The sequence below is a fragment of the Rousettus aegyptiacus genome, unplaced genomic scaffold (genome assembly GCF_014176215.1).
Source record: "Rousettus aegyptiacus isolate mRouAeg1 unplaced genomic scaffold, mRouAeg1.p scaffold_m13_p_16, whole genome shotgun sequence".
NCBI classification, from domain to species: domain Eukaryota; kingdom Metazoa; phylum Chordata; class Mammalia; order Chiroptera; family Pteropodidae; genus Rousettus; species Rousettus aegyptiacus.
In genome coordinates this window covers 33,642,329-33,665,910 of record NW_023416291.1, presented here as the reverse complement: position 1 = coordinate 33,665,910, position 23,582 = coordinate 33,642,329, and the positions used below count along the sequence as shown (strand labels likewise).

The 23,582-nt window shown below is 47.8% G+C and overlaps 1 protein-coding gene across 3 annotated transcripts in view; it reads right to left on the bottom strand.

Moving 5' to 3' along the window:
* Window positions 1-4,641: 4,641 nt before the first annotated feature.
* DNMT1 (DNA methyltransferase 1) overlaps window positions 4,642-23,582 on the bottom strand; it is a 38,306-nt gene continuing 19,365 nt past the window's right edge. For 2 of the 3 annotated variants that reach the window (XM_016153443.2, XM_016153445.2), the window contains 24 exons: window positions 20,838-20,956; window positions 20,451-20,543; window positions 19,841-19,992; window positions 19,493-19,680; window positions 19,210-19,393; window positions 17,935-18,032; window positions 17,603-17,750; window positions 16,470-16,585; window positions 16,071-16,275; window positions 15,852-15,985; window positions 14,884-15,057; window positions 13,067-13,288; window positions 11,872-12,064; window positions 11,049-11,133; window positions 10,721-10,849; window positions 10,288-10,570; window positions 9,832-9,973; window positions 8,776-8,942; window positions 8,231-8,408; window positions 7,407-7,602; window positions 6,942-7,108; window positions 6,618-6,734; window positions 5,397-5,487; window positions 4,964-4,998 (listed from right to left, as the gene is read on the bottom strand). In XM_016153443.2, coding sequence (XP_016008929.1) covers window positions 4,964-4,998; window positions 5,397-5,487; window positions 6,618-6,734; window positions 6,942-7,108; window positions 7,407-7,602; window positions 8,231-8,408; window positions 8,776-8,942; window positions 9,832-9,973; window positions 10,288-10,570; window positions 10,721-10,849; window positions 11,049-11,133; window positions 11,872-12,064; window positions 13,067-13,288; window positions 14,884-15,057; window positions 15,852-15,985; window positions 16,071-16,275; window positions 16,470-16,585; window positions 17,603-17,750; window positions 17,935-18,032; window positions 19,210-19,393; window positions 19,493-19,680; window positions 19,841-19,992; window positions 20,451-20,543; window positions 20,838-20,956 — 3,616 coding nt within the window. Of the gene's footprint in view, window positions 4,999-5,396; window positions 5,488-6,617; window positions 6,735-6,941; window positions 7,109-7,406; window positions 7,603-8,230; window positions 8,409-8,775; window positions 8,943-9,831; window positions 9,974-10,287; window positions 10,571-10,720; window positions 10,850-11,048; window positions 11,134-11,871; window positions 12,065-13,066; window positions 13,289-14,883; window positions 15,058-15,851; window positions 15,986-16,070; window positions 16,276-16,469; window positions 16,586-17,602; window positions 17,751-17,934; window positions 18,033-19,209; window positions 19,394-19,492; window positions 19,681-19,840; window positions 19,993-20,450; window positions 20,544-20,837; window positions 20,957-23,582 lie in introns of all 3 variants that reach the window. The other variant, XM_016153442.2, reaches the window with a different exon arrangement.

Below are 23,582 nucleotides of genomic sequence, written 5' to 3'. Positions count from 1 at the left end.
AGGAGAAAATTATTTCCATTTGGCAACAAGAAACCAAGGCTGGCTGGTCTTCCTTGTCTGGAAAGAGCTTCTCTGATTCAGATGATTAAGATGTCAAGTGATGCCCTCAACCACTCTCCCTTCTTTCCTTTGTGACATTCTTGGCTTCTGATATAATTTTTCAATTTACTTGTTTATTGTCCGGCTCTCCCTTTAGAGCACGAATTCTCAAAGAGAGCTCCACGGCTCCCAAGGGGACCAAAACTCCCTCTTGGGAGGTAAAAACCTTAAACATTACAATGGCTTGTGGCTTCTCAGACAAAATCTTGTTACTATTTAGTTTCTATCATTAGGAAGAATGTAATGAGATTGAAATTGATTGGTTTAAATTAAACTTAAAGATAATTCTTTTTCCTCTAGAGGGGTGATAATGGAAAGAAGTTTGAGAAACACTGTTCTAGAATGTCAGGGGCAGCAGGCTGATGTTTGCCTGCTTTGTTCACCTATGGGTCCCCAGGACTCACAGGGTTACCTGCATGTAGTAAGTGTCAATTAATGAGCATTTGGGGCAGGGTGGGAACCAGATCACAAAGGACTTTTTAAACCAAACTAAAGAGCATAGGCTCTTTATCTTGTAGGCTGTGGGTGTGAATGAGGTCACTGACGTATTTTGAGTGGTGACCGTGTAATCATATTTTCTCATGAGAAAGATTATTCTGGAAGCCAGTAGAGGGTATAGTGGAAAGGAATAAATTAGCAAGAGACCAGGAAGGAGGCTGGGAAAGTAAGTGAAAGAAAGAGGGTAGTCTGGAAATAAGAATGAAAAGTACAGTTTGTACAAATGACCAATAAACATTTGTGCACTTATGCAAACATACTTTAAGAAATGTAAAATCCAAACAATGTAGCAGATGGGCAAAACTTTAAAAATGTGATATTAACTAACACTAGCAATGATGTAAAGAAACAGATGCTCATACACGTTGTTAGTACATGAAATTACACAAACTTTTTGGATGAAAATTTGACATCTACTAAAACTTAAAATACACAGATGTATTTTCCTTTGAGCCAGCTAATAATTCGACCTGTGAGAAAAACCTGTAAATGTTTGCAAAGATATGGGGATAAGATATCCGTGCCAAATTGTTCATGATAGCAAAAACCAGAAACGCCTATCTGTCCATTTGTAGGGGTTGGTCGAATAGATTAAGGTATATTCTGCCATAATCTACAAAATGCTATGCAGTCTTTAAGAAAGTAGATCCATTTGTGCTCATGTTAAAAAAATAATCAAGAGGCAGCAGCAAGATGTAAAATGGCATGTTATAGGAACTAATGTGTATAAATCTTTAATAGCACTATTTGCAGAAAAGAAATATCAAACTGTCCCTGAGGGATACTTCGAGAAGAAAAGATCAGGGGAGAAAATCTTGGACCTTTCTGCAATATTAATTTTTTTTTATCATATGTAGCTATTACTTTGATTGAAAAATATACACATAAAAATGAAAATTACTTTATGTACTTTATATATTAATATATAGTATGTATTTATGTAATGTACAAGATGTCATATAAATGTACTTTACTATGTTTTGTATATCCCCTAACTTGTGTTCTCTCTCCCCATCCAAGTGCATGAAGTTGTTAGTGTCCAGCACAGTGTGGCTTAAAGGACAGGAAAATTGAAAACTGCAATCATCATGAACAAAGAAATGTTGCCTCATCTGTACAAATACCACCTTGAGAGAAACTGCACTACCCAGAAAACATTAGCCACTAAACACAGATGCTTCTAGAGGGGTTGATTTGGCCTCATCTTTACTTCCTTTTTGGTATTTTTCTGTATAGAATACTTTATTTAAAAACATCAAGCATGTATCATTTTTATAAAAAGTCAGTTATTTCCCAAGGAAAAGTAAAAGGGGGCTTGAGGGGGTACAGGGCAGTAGGGAGAAGTCTGAATCCAAGGCTGGATGGGAAAAAGTCCCTGAGCTCCTCAGGTTCTTGGTGGTGCCAAGGTGCTTCCCACATCCAGCATCTCCACAGGACAGCAGCCAGGATGAGAGTAAAACCAGCCCTGCACACAAGGAGGGGAGCCAGGATGTGCACGGTACCATCCTCTGGATATTTTGCAGCGCCTCAGGCAGACTCGCTATAAGTCACAACATGGATTTCATGTCTCAGTATTCTCTAAGAAACTGAAACACAGGTTCATAAAAAGCCATGTGTTAGAATACATACATGAATGTGCATAGCAGCTTTTGCAATGGCCAAAACCCAGGGATGACCTGAATTAGTTTGCTAGGACTGCCATAACAAAGTATGACAGACTGGGTGGCTTAAACAACAGAAATTTATTTTCTCACAGTTCTGGAGGCTGGAAGTTCAAGATCAAGGTGTCAGCAGGGCTGGTTCCTTCTAAGACTTCTTTCTTTGGCTTGTCGATGGCTATCTTCTCCCCGTGTCCTCACATGGTCCTTATAAGGACACCAGTCATATTGGATTAATGACCTCATTTTAACTCTATCACTTCTTTAAAGACCCTTTCTCCAAATACACTCACATTCTGAGGTTATAGGGGTTAGAGCTTCAACATATGAATTTGGGGGGACATGGTCATCCTATAACAGAACTCAAAAGTCCATCAACAGATGCCTAAACAAATAAAAATAAACTGTGATCCATCTCTACGATGGAGTACTATACAGCACTAAAAAGGTACAAATGACTGATAATACACGATGACATGGATGATGTCACAGGCACAAAAGACTAGATACTGTATGATTCCATTTGTGTGAGATCCTCAAACAAATGAAACTAATCTATTGTAACAGAAATCAGAACTATGATGATCTCCTAGTGGGGAGGACCCCAGTTCAGGGGGGGACATCAGGCATCCTTCCAGGTGGATGGGAATTTGCTACATCTTGATCTGGGTGGTTGGTGACACCAGCAAATACCAATGTAAAAATGAATCCGATTGCATATCCAAGATCTCTGCACTTCAACCATAAAAGCTGGAGGGGAACAAAGCAAGGTTCAGAGTCACCCCACCCTGATTGTTTTATTTATAGCATTCCTCACTCTTTAAAATCATCTCATTTATTTTGAGGTTTGCCTGACTGTCCTCTTCTGGAGGCAGGGCAGGAGGTATTGGTTTCTTATTGCTACGTGCCAGCCCCTGTGCTGGATTAGTGGCTGACGCTGTTAGTCATCGCTTTAAAAAGAGCAGAGGGTATAGCTAAAAAGTAAAATCTCTGATGGGAGAACTTTACCAGATACCATTTCGAGCTATTGTGTTTATCATGTGCATTTGTTACTGGTTCAAAAACTAAGCCAAGATGTCAGTTTTCGTCCTTACAAAAGTGATTCACATGTTAAAATGAGATGTCATAGAAACATAAAAGGGAACACAAGCTTATGATCTGGGAGCAGGGAAGGCCATTCTAAATAGGCTCTGAAAAGAAGTGGACAAATATAAATCTAACCCCTAAAATGTCAATATGGCAAAGATACAAGGACTCAAGATGAAAGCAACACAGCAGAGGTAAAAATCTAATAACTGAACAGCTCCCAGCAAGGACAGTCATGTGTCACCAGAGAGAAGGAATGAGTTCTACTGGCTACCAGACACATGGAAGTATTGAATTGCTCCTAAAAAATGCTCGTGAGACTTTCACTATTCCATTGACAAGGACTAAAGAGGCAAAAAGCCAAGGCAAGCTAAAGGGAAGTCCACACATTAGAGGGGGCAGCACTAAAGCCTCTCCAGGGAGGTGGGCCAGCCACATGTTCTGGAATGGAAATAGGAAAACTTTTATACCCAATGATCCCAGAACCTCTCGATAATTCCCTAAAGGAGATAGAACGTATAAGACAGGACGTTCAGTGCAGATATGCTTATAACAGCAAGAAGAGGCAAACACCTGACTAATGAAAAAACTTAAATTTTGCATTTGAATTATATTTAGTCCTTTAGTCTTACGACTAAAACATCTGGGACTTACTGAATAGAAAGTTAGAGGTGAAGTGTCATTGAGTGCATCATTTGTGAAAGTATGCATACAAGTGGTGGAACAGGTATTATTTAACATCCTAATAGTGGCCCGCTGGGTCATGGGTGCTGGTGACTGATACTTCTTTGCTTCTGCTTTGTTGGCATTTTCCAGCAAGTCCTTTCCCAAAAATAAACCAAAGAAAAGTTTTGTGATTGAATTAGGCTTAAGATGCAGAAAGCCCACCTAACAGATTCTTAAGCAAATAAGGGGTGTGTCTGGGGTGCAGGACCAAGTCCTCTCTTCTTGCTCCACCATCCACTGTAAGGGGCTTCTGGCCTCACAGTCACGAGATGGCTGCTGTACCACCAGGCATCACAGAACACTCCAAAGAAGAGCTATAAGGCCATAGGGAAGGCTAACTAAGACTACTTCTTTAGCAGACTTTCCTGGAAGTCACACTAGCAAGTTCCACTTGTATCTCATTGGCCAGAGCTGTGTCACACAGTTTAACCCTCACCCCCAAACATGCATGGGACACATGGAGTGATCTAACTCTAGACAAATACCCCTGTGGGGTCCCCTTCAGCAATGAGGAGCCCATTCTCATCCAGCCTCTCCCAGAAGCCCCTTTTAAGTCATGAGTCACCACCCAAGGTGATTTATAGGAGAGATTTATTTGAAGAAATATTACAACATATAAAAACTACGTAAAGTCTTAATTTCCACTTACACAGTGGTAGATTTGATATAATGCATAATAAAAAACTTTTAAAATCCAGAATGCACAAAGTACTGCACAATTTGATCACTAAGTCATTAGTTGATAAGCAAACCTCACAAAACAGTTTCATGTCAGCCAAGGCCACAAACACGTTGTACAACACATCTGAACTGACAGATTTTGACATGTTAAAAATACAACATCAGTGCACATAGGGATCCCTGGTGCCAGAAACACAGGCGACGAGAGGGCGAAACTAATCCTTGGTAGCTTTATCCTCCTTGATTTTAACTGAAGAGAAAGAAAAGGGAAAGTCATTGCAGGGCACACACATAGCGGCACACAGCAGGCAGCAAAACAAACCAGGCTCCCCAAATGTCCATTCAGAGCTGCCACAGGTTCTCTTAAGGTCGGCCATTAACACCAACGCGGGGGCGTTAAGGTAGTTCTAGACTTGACATAGTGCTGCCCAAAGGTGGCCCTAGAAGTTTCCAGACTGCCTGGATTAGAGGCCGAGCAGGCCCAGCCGAGCCAGGCTCAGCCGGCAAGAGGGGGAAGCGAGTGCTGGGTGCCCATTCTAAGCACTCGACATGCAACTCCTCTCATAGTGGCCCACAGAGAAGTGAGGCCACCCAGGAACGGGAGCGTGCATGGCCCCCGAAACTCTGGCCCGGTCACTCCCTCCATACCTGAGGCACTCTCTCGGGCTTTGGCCAGCATACAGCGCTTGATCTCCAAGCCAATGGCTTTGGCCAGCGGGGGTGGCACAGCATTGCCCACCTGCAGTGGGGGAGGAGGGGGAAGCCTGGTTTGGCACGGCTAGGGTCAGCACCAACCTCCGCTCAGCACAAGAATCAGGACACTGGGCCCCTGGTCTTATGCTCACACAAGTCCCTGAAGCCCCTCCATCATGAAGGCCCTCAGACCTGCCAATCCTCCCATCCACGTGTGGAGAACCACCCACAGAAAAGGGGGCCTTTAAAGGTTTTTGAAAAACTCTAAGATCCAGATACGGAAGACACCATGCTTCACTTCCAGCTAGTGGCTGCTTCCAGAGAACAGGGCCAGGGGCGAAGGGTGAAATGAGGTCTCTGCTATAACCCCCAGGCACTGGTGGCTTTTTAAGGCATATGCACACATTACTTGGATGAAATAATCATTTAAAAAGCTAATCTGAAATGAGTCAAACAGAGAAAGACAAATATATGATTTCACTTATACGTGGAATCTATAAAGAAAAAATGAACAAAATGAAAACGAACTCAGAGAACAAACTAGTGGTTATCAGATTGGAGGGGGCTTGGGGGGCTAAGTGAAAAAGGTGAAGGGATTAACTACAATTTGGTAGTTACAAAATAGTCACGGCGATGTGAAGTCCAGCACAGGGAATATAGTCCATGATACTGTAATAACTATGTACAGCACCAGGTGGGTGCTAATTGAAGGGATCGCTCTGTAAGTTATATGAATGTCTAAGCACTATGCTGTATACCTGAAACTAACAAAACTCTGAATGTCAAAAAGTACACTAACAGAAAAAAGCCACCCCAACACCCTGAGAAGCAGTGACGAAGGCTGGCTTGCTTCACCTCTACTACCACATTTAGTCTGCTCCCTTCCTGAAGTTCTCTGCTAGAAGTTTCCTTTGCGAGAAGTCTACCTCAGAGCTGAAATTGGCAACCAACGTGCTTAGTGACAGGCTGACTAGTGAGTACTCTAGGCCCAGAGACAGGGACCCCCGTCCTGGTCATCCCTCTGCTGGGAGAGCTGAGGCCAGTCAGACACCCTTAGAAGTGACTGTGGAAGCCATGCTCGCTGTTGAACTCTCCGCCCTAGCCAGGCACGGGGGGACCTCCCTCCCGTTGGCCCCAGCTCCAGGCCAGAGAAGCGGCCGGCTCCATTCTACCGACCTGCCGGTGCTTGTCCAGGATGTTGCCGAACAGCCTGTAGGTGTCCGGGAAGCCCTGGGAGCGGGCACACTCACGAACACTCACAACGCGGTGCTGCTCGGGGTGGAGTACGCGACCCTGGGGGCGAGAGGCATGATGGGGCCGGGAGGGACTAGCCATTGGAGGGAAACCGCACAGAGCTCAGCCTCAGGCCTCAGCTCATCTCCATCAGCCTGAGGCCAGAGGTGAGGAGAGCAGCTTCTGACATACTACTTCCCCCTGTACCCCACTATGAAGCCCGTGCCTTTTTCCTCTCCCAGGCCTGATTCTGGTCCCCTGACCTACCTGCTTGCCCATGGGCTCAGGATTGGTGACAGTTGTGCTGAAGAAGCCGTCCCACTCGAGTCGCCCATAGAGGCCAGCCCAGTGGTTGTGCCTGTTCCCCGTGTGGGGCAAGCACCAGGGGATGAGGGTGTTGAACTGCCTGGCCGTGGAATCACAGGCTTTGCCCGCTGGAAGAGAGGGTGAGGCTGCGGTTACGGAACAAGAGGGCAGCCGAGAGGGAACCCAGAGCATGCGGAGCCATCCAGGGACAGAGTGGCTGACAGCTAGTCCCTGTTCCCTGGGCACAGCATGTGTGCCCTGCCCAGGGGCTCTGGGTGAGTGGCAGCAGACAGTATGTCCCTGTGGGAAGCCCCAGCAAACAGTGTTCCTTCCCCACTGGACCGCTGTGGGTGATCGAAGCCTGTGGGGGCTGGGCTTCCTGATGACCAAGGGGAGCTGCATCAAGGGCATAAACAGGGGCCCCACCTTCCACACAGGAGCAGACCCCACGGAGAGCCCCCGTGCTACTGCAGCCGTTCTTCTTGTCGTGATAGGTGTACCGCAGCTTCCGGGCCATGGTGCCGTCGGAGAGCCGCACTTCGATGTTGGGCAGGTCGCGCCAGTCTGAGCCTGGTGCCAAGGGGATGTGTCGCATGCGGGCGGCCACTAGCGCACTCATGTCCTAGAAGAGTGCAGCAGGGCCAGCTGTCACCCAGCCCAGCTCAGGGAGCACCTGAGCAACTGCAGTGGGCTGGGCAACACCATTCTAGGCACTAGAAACATCACGGTGACCAGGAACCCTCAAAAGGCTTATATCCATTGGGCAGTTACCCAAATGGACAACTTGGGGTCACACAGTACAATGAAGACACATCAGGGACGTGGAATGATGTAGAGAAACAGGTGAAGGGATGGCTTAGGGCAAGCATGTGGTATAAAAAGGAGCTGGGGCTGGGGGCACCAAGGGCCAAGTTTGGTATACTAAGGACAACATAGAGAAAGCAGGAATGGTGACAGAGGTCAGTCAGAAACAGGCAGTGACCAGAAACACCATTCCAGGCCTATTCCAGGAAGAGCAAAAGGTCTGACTGATGCGTTCTGTGACTGTGTCCTGCTGTGGGGGGCATGGGCAGTGGAGGCAAGAACAGAAGCAGGAGGCAGTGAAGTAGTGAGGCTGGGAGCCAGTCAGATGACAATGGTTTGGGTTAGGCGCCCAAACCATTGAGCAAAGGCAAAGAGCAAAGGCTGGATAGGGGCCGTTGTTCTCGTGAAGTAGCTGGAAAAGAGGCCCCTCTCTCAGGCAATGTTACCTTACAGATGTGGTCCCTGAGGATGGGCTGGTACTGCGAGCCCCGGAGCTGCCTCTGGAACCAGGACTGAGGTTCCCCGTTGTACGAGATCTCTAGTGCCGAAGCCCCGTTCCGGATCTCAGGGAGGTCGGACATCGTGTCACGCACAGTGATGGTTCGGAACGGACCTGAGCTCAGTCTGCAACAGAACATGGAGACAGTTGACATCTCTGGGGATTAACGCTGCCGCTGTCCCTCCCTCATGTCATAGTGCCATCCCAACTGCTGGCACTCTTTTATCCAGAGAGGACAACCTAGCTGAGTGGTCAAAGGTCCACCTGAGTCACATGGGCCTCATTCTTCTTAGACTCCCTCCGGGAAGGAGAGAGGCTATGATGTGGGCTTTGCTCATGACTGCAGCCAGGCACCTGGCCAATGCTCTATATGCAGTGCTTACCTGGGGGTCAGGACTCAAGATCGGAGGTGGCAGAATGCCAGTGCCAAACCTCCCAGGATTACTTAATGCTCACAGGCACTGACACAGCAAGTCGAACTGGGGCTCCTACCTGGTTATGTTGCTGACAAACTTCTTATCATCCACCACGACACTCAGCTGGCAGGCCCGGGGCGCGAACACGTGCAGTGGCTCTGGGAACAGAGGGAGCTTCTCCCCAGGGGCTGCAGCCAGGATGATGGCCCGCCTCCGTGTCTGGGCCACACCATACTGACCAGCCTGTGCACGAGACAGCCACATACATAAGGCAAACAGGACCTCCAACTGCTGGACTAAGGATCCCCCCTCATGGAGAGACTAGCTGGTGCAGAGCTCACCTGGGAACCCCTAATCAACCCAAGTTTACTCCTGACACGACAAAGTGGAACCAGATTCCAGAGGCTGAACTGGGGGGCCATGCCGCCCCAGCACTCGCTTACTCACACAGACTCAGCTTTGGAGCCAATCTTCCCTCCCGCTTTAACAGTCATTTCAGCATAGTTACACCAATAATTACTGAGTGGCTATATACGGAGTGGCTATTTTCAGATAAGGCCTACTCCTCTTGGGTCACTCCAAATCGCTGTTACTGCAAAAAGAGCCACCAGTAGCTGCTACCTAGAATGCTACCCTCTGCCCTCTCTAGGTGTTCGTATGCATGGCATTCACCCTGAGGAAACACCTGTTTCACTGCCCTGTAACGGTTTGGTCTGAGTCGTTTCTGCCAACCTGGCCTCACCCACCTCTCTTGGAGATCTAGATACTGCTTAGAGCACAGTACTCGGCCACCACCATTACCCACTGAAGGAAGTGAGTTGGAAACACAGCCAAGAACCCCTTTTCATGCAGCCCCTCCTCAGGCACCCAAGAGGATGCAGCTCAAGAAGACCCCCAAGAGGTGGACTTGCTGGGAAAGTGGCTCTGAGCTTTTGTATCTAAACGCTATGAGCTTCATGGCAGTAAGTATGGGCCACTTCCTTACCCTGGCCAGCACTGCAGGTTACCACGCTAACGCCTGTCCCCTTGAGGCTTACTTTTGGTTGGAGGCAAGTTTGCTGCAGTCAGGGTCCACTGCCCCCTCCCATCGATAGCCATCTGCCCAGTTTGGCCCGTTCCCCGGGAGCCCCACCTGCAACACGCCAAAGGTGCACTGATAGCCCATGCGGACCAGGCAGCGGAGAGTAAGCTTCAGGACCATGGAGCGCTTGAAGGAGACAAAGTTCCTGACATTCTCCAGGAGAAAGTACCGCGGCCGGTAGTAGTCACAGTAACTGTGGAGGCGGGAAAGACAAGAGTCACTGCCTGAACCCAGGGAAGAGACCTGTTCCCAGAAGCCATTCCCAAAGGCTTGACACTGGGCTGTTGAGAATTTGCACCTCCCAACTTTTGATACCTGTCCTCAGAGAGTGAGCTGTGAATTTCCCGAAGGCAAAGGCTGGGTGTCTCACCTAGGCACATGGCCTTCTGCAGCTGTGAAAGCTAGAGCAGTTACTGCTCACTCTGGCACAGCCAGTATCGCAGCCCTATGGACCTTCCAGTCACCCAGAGGCAGCACTGAACACAAAAGGGCCTCTGCTCTGCTTACCTGAGGAAAGAGACCACCAAAGAGTTTTTGAACTTGGAGTAGGTACGTGAATTGAAGCGGTTCATGCCGCTGAAACCTTGGCAGGGCGGCCCGCCGCACAGCATCTCCACGTCTCCCTTCTGGGGCAGCTTCTGGCCACGGGAGTTGGTTACCTCCCCGGCCATGACCAGCTTCAGCAAGATGTTGCAGTCCTCCGTGAACACCGTGGAGCCGGGGTTGTTCAACCGGAAGGCCTGCGCTGCAGGGTCCCACATCTCGATGGCCCACAGCGTTTCTGAGATGCCTGGCGGACACAAGGACAAAGATAGGCTTTGAACTCCCTGGAATGAGACTCTTGGGTCAGAAGTGACCAGAGTCAGAAAGCTCTTCCCCGGTGAGATGTGCCCAGTCCAGTTTTACTGGCTATGCAGAGACAAAACCTGCTGGCTTTTACCTGCTTGGTGGAATCCTTCTGACAATCCCCCACAGCCAGAAAACACATCCAGGGTCCGCAGTTTTGGCAGGTGAATTTCCGTCTCAGGTTCACTTGGTTCACATGTCTGAGACTTTGCCTTGCCTTTCCCTGGAAGAGACAGGCCACAAATTAAATCAGGGGTGTGACTTACTCTCTTCAAATATCTTATTGATTCAGGGACAGCCTCATTATGAATTGTTAACACAGAAAATGAGGTAACACCAGAGGCTGTTCTTTTACACTGACCATATGTATCCTGAGTTATAAAAGATGGACTTGAAAAGAACCCTATGGAATAACAACATACCTTTTCCCTTCCCTTTCCCTTTATTTCCAGGGCTACGAGCATGGTTAGGAGGATCTTCAAAGCTTCTACTCTTGGCATTATAGGCCTGAAAAGAGAAGAACCACAATAGTCTGGCAGAGAAATGCACTGGTTCCCTAACAAGTTAATTTGATAAAGATCCACTTAATTTCTCCTTGAATATGGCCATAAGCAATTAGCCCCCAAGAAGAGTACTTTAATTTTACTATGCTAGAAATAAAAAAATTATATTAGTACAAATATTTTATGTGGCTGACATTGAGATTCCAGCTATTTTAAGTGCCTGGACTACTCATCCTAAGAATAGGCCAAACTGTTATACCAAGAGACTGCCGTCTGACGAAGCTGCCCACACCAGCACCTGGGGAAACGCGGGTATGTACCCTTACAAGATGAACCAACAAGGAAAGCCCATGCTCAACTTAAAGTGATGAGCTTAGTCAACAGACTCCTAGATCTTTTCTCGATAACCAGGGCCCCTACATGGTATGTGTGACCCTGGCCTGGATGCTGATGCCTGGCTGAAGGGACTGAGGGGCAGGGCTACATCTCCCTGGGGAAGGGGTCCCTCTCCCTAAGTCACCCTAAGGCACTGGGCAGGCTAGCAGAAGCCACCCAACACCCTTTAAGTAAATTTTAGTTACATTAGGACACTCAAATATACTTATTGTACTTTTTAAAAAGCCAAAAATATAAAGTTCCAGACTTGAACGTCGCAGATTTGCACTCTGGATAACTAAATTGCTTTCTCGGGGGCCATGAGTGTGGCATAAAGTCCCTTCCTCCAGTAAGCCTGGAGCACCACCTCGAGGAAGTAGAAGCGGTCTGGGCCCCCAGCAGAGAAATCCTGCAGGCACTCGGGCAGGTCTTCCCCGTACTCCACGGTGCAGCGGCCCTGAACGGCCTTGAAATCCACCACGGCCTCCTCATCGCTCCAGTAAAGCAGGTTGATGTCTGCGTGGTAACTCGCCGGGGTGGACTTGTGTGTGTTCTCTGGCCTGCGAGCACAAGGGTCTTTGTCAGCAATTCTTTCACTGTGAACTGACGATGAATTAAATGGCACCACATTCCTGGGGGTGCTCTGAGAATTCATGGGTAAAGACCTCAACACCCCCAATCAGGTCAGCTTGATTACTATCCCCCTTACTTGGCACTAAACACTACAAACCAAGTAGATTTAACAAATGCTCCTTCCATGGGCATTTGGGACTGGACAGCTTGATGCCACAAAGAAGCAACCGTTATGCATAACTGAACATTAAACCTAAAAGTAGTTCAGTTTGTTAAGTGGTCTGCTTGCTCTTCATGCCCCCAACTGCAGCCCAAACAGGCCGGCCCTGTGTCAGGAGAGCAGCTGCCTATCTCCCGCTAAGAGGCATGTCTACAGCTTCTTTCTCTCACCTATACCAGCCAAACTTCCCCTTTCTTTCTTACTTTTACAACTGATTATTATAAAGACTTCAAGAAAGTCTTTGATATACATTGGTCAAGAGGTGAAGCAACGTTATAATTATCTATATGGCTTAGTTTCAGGTCGGTTCCTAATAATTATCAGTTACTAGGACCCCAGAAAAAGAGTAGGTGCAGCCAAGACCTTGGGGAAAGTACAGGAGAAACCCCCAAAACAGGAAGGAAGGCCTGGGAAGAAAACAGGAAGAGGAGCGCAGGGAGGGACAAAGGGAGCAGTTAAATAGTCATAAATAGGACTAGAGGTTCTCTGCTGGTGCCTCAGGCAGAGCCCAGGACATTCCACACCTGCCTTTGTCACACCCTGGACTTTAGCTTAAGGATTTCTTTTGGAGCAAACTTAGCAGCTTTAAAACAAAGATTTAAAAGCAAGTCTATGAAATATAATCCAAGTCACTGTCAGCACTCACCAGTTCATCCAAAATACTTTGAAAAACAGCTACCTCTACTAACTCTTAACACATTGCTGTGTATATTATGTTACAACTCCATTTCAGGCAGAGCCTTCTGGAAGACCAGAGGCTGTCACTGACCTATAGAACTTGTTCAGTCTGATCTTGACGTCTGTCTCATTCGGCTTTCCGTTGCTCTTCTTGACACAGAAGATCTCTTTGATGCGGCCAATTCTGTATGGCTCAGGGGCGTCCAAGTTACTGCCTTTGATGTAGTCAGAGTACTTCCTGTAATGTTCCGGATATAGGTCTTCATCCACGGGCTCCTTCCGTGGGCGTTTCACAGGACTGGACAGTTTGATGCTGCAGAGAAGCAAATGTTATGTGTAGACATTAAACTTTCAAAAGTAGGTAATTCAGCATTCAGTGACAATAGCCATTGAAATTCAAGCACCCTATAAACTAGTGCAGCTAAGTGCCCTTAGAAAAGACTCAGAAAGACTAAATTTCATCCACCGTTCAAAATAAGGATCCTCCATCTGTTGGCCATGGCACTTGCCAATGCTGTTAAAATATTCCCAGCTCCCCGCTACATGGTAGGACTGCAATTCTTGCTATGTGACTTGTTCTGCTGAACAAGTATGAGCAGGAATGACATACAACCACTTCTGGGGGAGAGCATGTAACCTCCAGGAGAGCCTCCAGTGTGCCCTCCCTCGCCTCTGAGATTGGTAACTTTTGAGAAGGCGGCAACTCTGGCAGCTCAGGTCCTTGAGTGACACAACAAGCTGAGAGTCTTACTGAACCATGACAGACACATAATGCAGGCAAGAAGTAAACTGCAGTTTGGGGTTATTACCATGGCATAACCCACACGCTCCCAACTGAGGTGCTGACCTGGGGTGATGCTGGAGAAGGCATGGGGAAGAGACTGGCAGTCTGAGCAAGCCGACTTTGGCCTAACTACTATGGCAAAGCCAATCATCTGATATGGCTGTCAGGATGGTCGGGCTGTGCTCTCTCAAGACTGCCATTTGGGAAGGCGGCAGCCACAGTTCCTACCCACCAGGCCCCCTTAAGAGTCTAACAGGCTCAAAAGGCTACTCTGAACACCTGTATTGATGTTTCTGCTGTACCAGGAACAGCCGATAAACAGCACCGTCCCTCCCCCCCTCGCACCAATGACAACCTGTGCTGGAGAAGGTGACGCACAGACTCCTGGGCTAAAAGGGTCCTGCCCTCTGTGTTTTGCAATTCACGGTAACTGAACGGTGGCTGAGGAATGAGGTCCAATTGGAACTCCGGGAAAATGGAATTGCAAGCCGGGGAAACTGAACTACATTGGGAAGATGTTGGTTGTAAAACCCAACCATGTACTAGTTCTTACAACGAAAAAAGAATGGATCAAGTGTGGAAAATATGGATCAAGTGTGGAAAATATCCGTGGCTTTGATCTTTCCCGGAAGAGCCTTAGCCCTCTGATATGCAAAGTAGTCTTTAATGCATTTCTCATTTACTAGGAGGTAAGTCATATTCATTTAGTCTTCACTCTAAGCCAGGCACTGTGCTAAGCACATCTCTTTAACTCACTTAATCATTACAGGCCAGGCAGGCGTGATACTCCTCTCCCCATCTAACAGAAAGGGACTGAGAAAAGGGGGTCTCTGGCCCAGTGCCTCACAAGCTGGTCAGAGGCAGAGCTGGGCAGGGCTCACCATTGACACTGGAGCTGTCTCTGAGCCAGCAGAGTTCTTTCACAGACTCACAGCTTCACTCTACAACAGAATCATAGTCACTGTGCACTAGACAGCTGGGTATACTGTCTGATAACCACAGATGGCAATGTGATGGCTTGGGCAGAAGCTGGTACTAGGGATGCAGAGTTGGGGGACATTCCAAAGCCAACCCTCTACTGGATCAGGGACCCTGGCCCTCACCTGGGCAAAGGGGGCACTCACTTGAATGTGAAGGCCTCTGGGAGGAGGTATACGCCATCTCCCACTCGATACTGGACACCATCCTTGGTGGCCGAGCTGTAGAGAACCCGGCCGTCCAGGTCCTCCAGCTGCTCCATGACCCTGGGAAATTCTTTCTGCCTCACTTCAGCCAGACGGGCACAACTTACGCAGAACCTGAAGGAGTGAAGGACAGAAACCAAAATGTCAAGCCAATCCCACTTTTGAGTATTCACTATAAAAACTCTAAGACATCAACAAACAGAATGTAGAACATGGTGAGGAATATGCCAGAAGCAAGAATACAAAGAGTGATTCAGTTAGGAACTCAAAATATCAGAGGAGGCTCATACTAAAATCTTTATAAAGGTAGAAGAGGTATTTGGAAGAGTTCAACATTATTCCTTAAAGGAGAGTTGGAGACAGCCTTAAATATGGAAATCAAGTCAAAAAGCAACACCAGGCCAACTGATAAAGCACAGAAGCATTTAAGTTAGCCCTCCCAGACTTCACACCATCAGCCTCACTGCTGGTCAAAACAAATGAAGTACAGCAGTTAGAGAGATAGTCATGGGGCACTAAACATTAAAACAAAACAAAGCAAAACCAAGACTCCCAGTTGGCATAAAATGTAATCAAAGATCTCACTTACAAGAAGATACCTAAAAAACTAAAGAAAACACGTTAAATCTGTGGGACAGATGCTGAAGAACACACAAAAAGGCTGAAAATGGAATAAATCCCGCTCCTGGACACGAGAGCTTCTCATAAAGGGAACTCTAAGCCCAGGCTGTGCACACATCTACGGCCACTGCAACGAAGCCAGGCTGGCCTTCAGCTAGCAAAGAGAACAATCAGGTGGTGTCAGGGAAACAAATCTAGCAGATGGAAACACATGAAAAGCTAGTGATTCAAAGAGAAGTATGGGGTCTTCCCTGAGAAGGGGACAGCACCAGAGCCCAGGAACTCACTTGTACTTGTTGTCCTCCGTTGGCTGGGTGTTTGGAGGGGACTCGAATCTTGCATAGTCTTGATCGTACCACAACTGGTAGAAATAGGTCTTCCCATCGTCCTCTGCCATCAGGGCCTCAGGATCCATGCCCCCCTTTGGGGACAAGAATGCTGTGTCAGGCATGACCCCACACAGTGAGAGAGGGGCACATGACAGGTGCTGGGCAACAGGCACTCACCTCCAAGGCCCAGTTTTCAGATGGAGCTTTATAGACGACCATCACCTTACTATGAATGTATGACAGCTGCATGTCCTCACACTCATCTACCAGGAACAGCTCCAGGGGGTCCGATGTGGCCCCAAGGACTGTGTCTGTGCCAGCACAGAACCAGTGGGCATGAAACATCTGCCCTTGGCTGTTGTCCTCCCACAATGCAGTGACCCTGGAGTTAGACGAGCAAGAAGGAAGAAAGTTCTAATGATCAGCAGATCTGCTCTAAGTCTACTCATGGGAATTTGTGTTTTGTGTTTCAGCCAGGGCACAGAGCTGCTGCTGCTTTATTCTTGCAAAACAGGTATCTCCTACCTGTGCAAGAGGAAGTGTGCACTCAAATCTAGCACAGGGAAAGATACAAACCTTGCTAAGTACAGTGGTTTTGATGAGTCGTCTGGAATGACAGAGACACAGTCCCCCACTTCCAGCGTTTCCGAGTCAATGCACACCTTCTTATAGTAACTCTTCTTGCCATCAGTCTGAAAACAAAGCTTATTTCAGGTGGGGATGGGTTTGAAGGTCCAAACCTAAGGTCCATACTAGGTTTGACCTGTGTGGTGGTGTTACTTTACATAAAGGTGTAACCTATAATGATTTCATTAAGAAGTCACCAGCTCTACCAGCCTGGTTCTTACAGGAAACCCACCTCCCTAGGAGGGAAACCTGCAGCAGAGGGTACTCATGACCCTCTGTCAGCAGCAAATCAGATCCAGAACTCTTATGGTAACAGCCCAGTCCCCACTCCTTGCCGTGGTCCTGCAGCTGCATCCCACCCGACTCCTCCCTCACCCACAGGCCTCTTTCCTTTCCTCCCACAAGGAAAGCTGGTTCCCCACTAAGGACCTCCATCTCCATTCTTCCCCAGATCTTCGTGGGGCAGCTCCTCTCCCACTTCTGGGTCTCAGTCCAGATGTCACCTCCTCCAAAAAGGCTTCACAGCTCCAGCCCCCCACACCCTTCAGCTCTCCACCTGCCCAGACGTGCATGTCCATCCCTTGCCTCAGTGTCACTGCCACAGGGCAGGGCTAAGCCCCATCCAGGCCTGGAGCAGTAAATGGCAGGGCAAGGCCTCACGCTTGCTGAAGACACTTGCTCTCCAGCTTTGGTACAGGAAATGAGCCTCAGATGGGGAGATGGCCACTGAACAACCGGGAGATAATCTGCTAGTGCCCTGAAGCCCCACTCCCAGGCCAGAGGGGGTGTTAACAACTCTCTTCAAAACAAGCTCTGAAGTGGAAGGAGCCTGACACCCTTAGAACTGTGTCAAATACCTAGCTGGGAACCCTAGGAAAACTGAGTCTTTGGACACACAAATAAAAGCACATTTCTGGTGCATGGCCACAGGCCTCGGTCTCGCGGCCAGCCCTGTTCATCTCCCGAGGCAAATGAGCAGGACCCAGGCTGCTTAAGAGGCCTGATGGTGAGACATCAAGAGGCAACTCACTCCTCACGAGGGTGGCAGTAGGGAGACTGACAGTAAGGTGATCCAGGATTACCTTAACAGCCTCTCCAATCCAAGAGATCCGGTTCTTGTTCTGTTTCTTTTTCTTGCCCTGATGCATTTTTTTGGGTGACGGCACCTCTGGGATATTGTCATCTACTTCTTCATCATCATCTGCCTCCTTCATGGCCATATTGGGACACCTACAAAGTCACTTTTATAAGAAAGCCTCCTTTTATAAGTAAAACCGAATGGTTTTACTTATAGATAATAGGGATAAAGCAATCCAGCATGCTCTGAACATCTCCACCCAGCTGTCCCATAAAGCATACCGGCCGTTGGCTGGCATTGTACTCTGCTACCAGAACAAACGTCAGCCAAACCTACCTCCTCTCTTGGCAAGCCTGTTTGCTCCGTCCGCTGCCACCAAATTTAACCATATCCTTACAGGCTTTACACTTTCCACACTCGGGCTGCTGACAAACCTGAAAGGTATTTAAAAAGTAAATTAAACAGCTACCAGTAACAGTTGGTAAGTGGTTTTTTGAAAAATTACCCTTTAGAAATTGTGTATTTAGCTTCATTAGAAGTACAGGAAATGGGGGTCAGGAACAAGATACCATTCACATCCTCCAGACTGGCAAAGGTTAAAAAGCTGGACAGGTGGTATTGGGACAGGTGTGGAGAAACTCACACTGCTCAAAGGGTTTACGTCAGTAACACTGCTTTGGAGAGCAGTTTTCAAGATTAAAGTTAGGCATCTAATCCACACCCCAGCTATTCTACTTCTAGGTAGAAGTGGCCCCAGAAGCCCCCCAGTGTATAAGGGCAACATTTGCCCACCATCGAGGGCTAATGAAGTATGAGTAGTCAAAATGAATTAACTAGATCTACCTATTTCAACACATCATGATTACAAAAGATATCAGTTATATATTTAAAATTTTTTTTTAAAGCTTGGATACAGACATGCTAGATAAAACAAGTAAAACCAAAACAAGAATGGTGAAGACATACAGATCTGTGGAGGGCCACCACTGAAGACAAAAGGAAACACTAAATCCAGTGGACAGTGTGAACACAGGGTGCTTCTGAAAGCAGCTGCTGTGTTTTTGCATCCAAATTTTATTCCAAAATAAATCAAATAGATAATAAAATAAATCTGATCTCTAGGTCATAGCATTAGAGAAATCGATTCCTCCATAGTGAGGTAAAAATGCATTAAAAATTCACAGAAAAGGTCTTTTAAGGCCTCCAATTTAAGTTGGACAGAGTCCCTGTTTTCCCGGGAAAGTTAGAGGATCAGATGAGGCGGGCTCCTGGAGGATGTCCTCCCCTTGAAGGAAGCAGCCTCTATGGGGTGGTCACTGCCTCCGTCCACACTCCAGGGCCTTCAGACACATGAGGTACAGGCGGAGCAAACGCCACCCAGGAGGCCAGACTCTTTAATGACAGAGGCATTCACATTCAGTAAAGTGTCCAAGCACCTTTTTTAACAGCTGTCCTATCAATCTGTCCTGTGAGGCATGCATGTACCCCCGGATCACCAACTTTATCCCAGCTTGTTTTAGGGGTCACATCCGAGCAGTGAGCGTCTCAAACCAGACGAGAAAGAAGTAAATTGCTCAGACTGTGATGGGAGCCTGGTCCAGGTGAGGTTACCTCGCAGACACCACACCGCCGGCGTTTGAAGGCATTCTCCTTGTCTTCTCTGTCATCCTTCTCGATTTGCTCTGCGAAGAAAGTGTCGAAGATCTGGTAGACTAGCTTGGTGGTAGTGGCTTTCGTGGGACCTTTGTCCTTCTCCTTGGCGGAATGGCTAATAGTCTGACGTCTTTCAGCTCGCCTGGGAGAAAGGGTCCCACTCTGAGCGGCTGGGAAAGAGGGCACAGGACACTGCCTTCTCTGCTCTCAGGTCTTCAGTTTACTACTGCCGTGTCCTTACCTTTTTCCCAGGGTAACCCCCGCCAACTTGATCAGGTCTCTCATGCAGGGGGTAAGGAAGATGGGCTGCTCATCGCTGTCCCCAGCCTCATCATAACTCTCTACTTGTTCCACCACGAACTGGGCATGTCGCAGGAGAGAATCCTCAGTGAATCGATTCAGGCTGAGCACCGAAGGAGGAACAGTGGTCTTGAAGAAAAAAATAGAAATTTCTTAGGCATAATTAAAAACTGTTCTAATAAAAGTGAAGAACAGGTTATGCTGATTCTTGATATGAGTTTTCCAGCAATATCTATACTGCATGTAAATAGGTGTGAATCTCAGACTATGAAGAACCTAAACCTTGTACCTCGATCTTATTGATCAGGTCTTCGTAGGTCGAGTCAGGGTTGCTCTGCAGGAACTCAACAACTATCTTACTGATGTAGATCTTCTCCTGCATCACACTGAACATCGGTGCGTACTCTGGGTTGGGATCCATTAGGATGTATTCGGCAAAGGCTGGAGTAAATGAGATATTTTTAAAAAGCAGTTGGAACCTGATAGCAGCTAACGGGCAGAGATGAGTCTATAAAGCTTATGGGGAGTCTTAAAGTCATTCCATACCCAAATGTCAAAAACGTAAAGTACAGTCAGAGCCAGCTCATTCTGAAGTGGCCTCTAAGAACCGACTAGAGAATGGAGACAGACTAAGGGACTTTCATTGAACTCATCTAGGTTTTTGAAATTCTGAGTTTGAGTTGCGAAAATATGAGCTACTCATAACTGGAAGGTCAGTTCCAAGGCCAGTTGTAACTATATGAGAGTCCATCCCAATCTGACCATACATGTCCCCTCATGGGCAGCGGTGTTCATATGAGCCCGCTAAGACTCCCAGAGCCCATATGAGCCCCTGGGAGGATGGGAGCAAAGGTTCTTCTCCGATCCCAGGAGAGTCCACAGACAGCCACATTACTTACAGGTGCTGAAGCCAATGAGAGCCTTTTCCCCTCCATCAAAGCCAGTGATCCACCATTCATTTATAGGGCCAAGATTTTTGCCATTAACACCGCCTAAGAGAGGAAAGAGAAGGAAAAGTTTCTTGAAAGGAAACGGGATTCAGAGCTATGACTCATATAAAAAACCCAGCAGGGCCCATGGCACTAAAGTGCCCACCTGAGCTGACATCTCTTATCAGCCAACCCAGGCAGTCCTCATCAGAGCCATCAGGGTGTTAGCTCATAGCTATTCACAGCACGAAGTCTCAAGCCTTAACTCTGAGGCAACAGTTCTGAATACTGCTCCGTAGGCAAGTTATTTGTTATTAAAATATTTGTCCCAAATATAACCTGGAATGTTCCACTTACCTTCAAGAGACGGATCATCATCATATATTGGTTTTGCTGAACCAGAGAAGAAGAGCTCAACATTCTTCTCAATGAGGCCAGTGTCGATTGGGCACAAGTGACCACGTTTACAGTACACACTAGACAGGCGACAAAGAGTGTGTTAACCAGTTGACCAGTTGCAGTATGGAGCCAAGTTCAGACACAAGGTGATGAGAGGATGTGCAAGTCCTAGACTGTTCTTTCTGGTCACCAGAACACCAGCTCAATAGTGTTTTCTCACCAAAACGGCCTGATACTCCCACCTATATATCTAGAGTACAAGTATCTGTGAAGGCAACACTGAGATCAGTGAGACTGACAGTGGGATGATGGGAAATCTCACAAGAGAACAACTCGCTACATCCTCCCTCGGTATGTTGCTAACAGAGAGATACCAGCTCTTAAACACATTCTACTCACAGCTGAGCAACCATCATCTCCATCTAGCTTCAAAACATCTTCGTCACTCCAAATAAAACCTCATACCCATTAAGCACTCACTCCCTATTCTCTCCCCATCCCTGGCAACCACAGATTTGCTGTTTCTTTGGACTTACCTCTTCATAATATTTCTTATACAACCGTGTAAGTTTGTGTTATTTGAGTTTCATCTCAATTAAAACTTCAATAGAACAAAACACCGTATAATAGCATAAAAAGCGAGATCTATCAGGGACATGGGAAGGATGGACCTCTGCTTCCCTCTGGCAGAGCCCAGGTTTAAGAACATTCACGGTCCCCCCGCCCAGACACACTCCTCAACATCCGCTAGGCTGTTCCTCATTAAGTAGAAAGCCACCAAACTTAACAGCATGAATTAGGGGTCCTGCTTATGCTGGCCTCGAGGACTACCCTGCTACACTGGATGCCACGCCACGCCTCAGTCCTTAGGTGGGGCATGCAGGATCTGTGCGAGTCTCCCAAGAGCACCTCCCACCACACTCCCTTGGCCTGGGGCCTTGGGAGCCAGAAATCCTCATCCTGGAATCTTGAGAAACTTTTTAAAAAATGAAAACAAACACTCTGAGTTGAGCTCCTCTACTATGTGCCAGGCATGGCAGACAGACTGGGTCACAGACCTGCCTCAGGACTTGAAGTCCAGTGGGAAAGGTAGGCACATATCAAGGGAGGGAAGGACACTGCAAACCCACAGAAGATGAAGATCCAGGGCCAAGCTACTGGGTTGTCCCTTGGCTCTCAGTAGAAGTGACATCAAGAAGTTCTAAGTCTGAAGCAGGGAGTAAGACCCACTGCTTCACAGGATGGACTGCACCTGAGACTTGCTTCCAGCCTCCACATGTAGCCCATGTACTAGAGGTGAGCAGAGTCCCTAAGCAACCCAGGCAGTCCCACTCCAATGGCCCGATGCTAAAAGGCACATTATTCCTGGGAAATGTGTCCTTGTTGCCACCTTAGAGAAGTGTGTCTACAGCAGACCCCATCCCTGGAGGGAAGCCAAGAGATTCCAGCTCCAACATTCTGGCTATAGTCGCCCAGGCTCCAGCTCCTGGCTCTCTCACAAGCCTCTGTCCCAAGGAATGCCACAGGGATGCACAAGGGTGTAAAAGCCAGTGACACCAACACAGCATGTTTCGCTTATGTCGCCAGGCAGAGGTTTGGGTCAGGCTCCAGGGGTCACTGGTAGATGAAGAGCATCCCAATATGGATCAGAATCCTGATCGTGTTGGACAGAAGGCTACAACCAACCCAACCACAGGGAGTGTGAAGAATGTTGCAGAGGAAACACAGTGGGTTCTTAGCCCAGGAAATAAGAACCCCCAACCTGCTGTGGGGCCCAGGTATGAGAAGCTTCCCAAAAGTGCAGTCCATCTGAGGCTTACAACGGGTGTTCCTGAGGTTATCCACCCACCCCCAAGATGCTCTTCTCCAGGGAGAACTTCATGTGTCGAGGCCTGAGAGGGGACACGGGCTGCCCCTAGAGCCAAGCTGTTTCCCCAAAGAAACACACTGAAGCCTCAGAGTAACTGCACCCCCAGTGCGAGGGAGTGGACTGCACAGCGGGGGCCAAAGAGCGTGGGGGATCTGATCAGTCAGGGGTCTGTTCGAGCCTTGCTGAAGGTATAGTCCTCACATCACGGACCTTAAACCAGAGAAAATTCTAGAGTCATTGCCAAAGCATACAAAGCCTTGCAGGATCTGCCTGCCTCACCAGCCCCTGCTCCCTGACTATATCCCCTACCACTTGTCCCCACTGCTCCCTCTACCCCGGCCTAGCGGCCTCATCCCTGAGTCTTCCACAGCCAACATGGGCCCACCGCCTGAGCCTCTGTGTTGCTCACACTTCCTCCCAGGATGTCTTTCCCCAGCTACCGTATACCCCTGAGGTCTTTGCTCAAGTCATTTTCCCATCATTTTAAAGTTTCTTTCTCCTGCCCACTCTCTGCTTTCCATTTGTCATAGTTGTTACTACCTGAAGAGCATAACTTTCGTTCTGCCTCCATGAAAGCAGTGACCTGAGGTACTATATCCATAATGCCCAGTGGAGTTCCTAGGACAGAGCTGGTCCGCATGTGAATGAACGACCTTCCACATGTGCACAGATTGAAGATTTAACGTGCATAGTTTTTACAGCCAAAGAACCCCCCTACCCAAAAAACCCCAGCAAAGATCTACTATACTTCACAAGTTGTGTGGCTTTTATTCATCACGTGTTAGCAGCATAAGACACAGTACAGGTTAGGTACTAAAGACACTAAGACCCTT